This window comes from Dipodomys ordii, unplaced genomic scaffold, assembly GCF_000151885.1.
Source record: "Dipodomys ordii isolate 6190 unplaced genomic scaffold, Dord_2.0 Scaffold118, whole genome shotgun sequence".
NCBI lineage: Eukaryota > Metazoa > Chordata > Mammalia > Rodentia > Heteromyidae > Dipodomys > Dipodomys ordii.
Window position 1 is genome coordinate 1,075,796 of NW_012267334.1, and position 1,317 is coordinate 1,077,112.

Consider the following 1,317-nt stretch of genomic DNA (forward strand, 5'->3'; position numbering starts at 1 on the left):
GGGCGCGGTCGCGCGTGGCCGGGCACCCGCCCCAGCTCGCCCGGGGAGCCGTCTGTGTGAGGCCCAGCCCCGCACCTTGGCGGTGAAGGCCCTGTCCTGGGCACTTTCCCGGATGTGGTCGCGCAGCAGGGCCATAGCGGTCTTGTTCTGCTCCAGCTTCTCCTTCATCCCTTGGATCTGGAGCGTCTGGCATTGCTCTGGGGGTGGCCGCGGGAAGAGGGGTCAGCTGAGGGCCAGGCCCGGGCGAGAGGCCGTGTGCGGGGGGACGCTGCGCTGGTGCCCGGGCTCCCCCCGCGGGGGCGCGGGCTGCCCCGCTCAGGCCATCCGCCGAGGCCAGGGCCAGCAGGGCACCTTCGTCCCTTCCAGAGGCCGAGCACAGATTTCCCTGAAGCCCCCTCCCTCCCCCATCTCCCCTCGTGTCGTGGGGAGGGAGGGGTACGGGGGGGGGCAATGTGGCCATTGCCCTGCGGGGCTTTGTATTAAAACAACAGAAACTTCTGTGGGTGAAGGTCAGTGCCCGAGTGCTTGCCTAGTACCCTCCAGGTACTACCCCCCACAAAGCAAACCCAACCCAAAGTGAGATCTGCCCCTCCCACACACATGGGGGGGGGGAAACGCAGTTTGGTAAAAATAAACCTCTCCCTGCCTGAATACCATATGGTGTTCTCCTTATGGGCCACCTGTACACCTACCTATTTCAGGTACCTAATGCCCCAGACACCCCCGACTGCTAGGTGGGCCAGCCCAGGGTGTGGCTCACCCTGGAGCCGAGTGATGGTCCTCAGCTCCTGAATTTCTCCCTCCACCTCTGCCTCTTCATGCAACTTCATGGTGGCCCTGGGGGTTCCTCAGGGCTCTGTGCACCTTCTCCTTCTCAGTGTGTTGCTTGTTCACAGAGCTGACATTCAGATTGTGTCTGGAACCTGGGCCCATTGTGACGGGAGACAGTGTTCTGAATGCCTTGCCCAGGGGACCTTGGAACCTTAGCTGCCCACCGCAGTGACTCTCGCCTGGATGCTGTCATGGAAATGAATTCTGTGGTGGCTGCTTGCTGCCCAGGAACCCTGCTGGTTTTCAGGAGCCTCTTGGCAGTGGTGGGTGACTTGGAGTGGTTTGGCACACCACTCCACACCTACACCCTGTTCCTCTCTGACCCCCTTGTCCCTAGGCCCACAGAGCTGCTCCCAAGCTTATTACACCTGTCATCACCAGGCAGGACCATTGTGCCACAGCCACGTCCTGAAAGCCCTGCCCGAGACAACCCATTGGGCACCTCCCACCTCTGCCCCTCACTCTTCCCTTTCTGACCTGTGCTGC

General features: G+C 62.1%; 1 protein-coding gene across 1 annotated transcript in view; it reads right to left on the reverse strand.

The window, feature by feature from the left end:
- Ccdc183 (coiled-coil domain containing 183) overlaps nucleotides 1-830 on the reverse strand; it is a 9,617-nt gene extending 8,787 nt beyond the window's left edge. Inside the window, exons 1-2 of the mRNA XM_013029352.1 lie at nucleotides 761-830; nucleotides 76-197 (exon numbers count right to left, since the gene is read on the reverse strand). Coding sequence (XP_012884806.1) covers nucleotides 76-197; nucleotides 761-830 — 192 coding nt within the window. The remainder of the gene's footprint in view (nucleotides 1-75; nucleotides 198-760) is intronic.
- Between the last annotated feature and the right edge of the window lie 487 nt (nucleotides 831-1,317).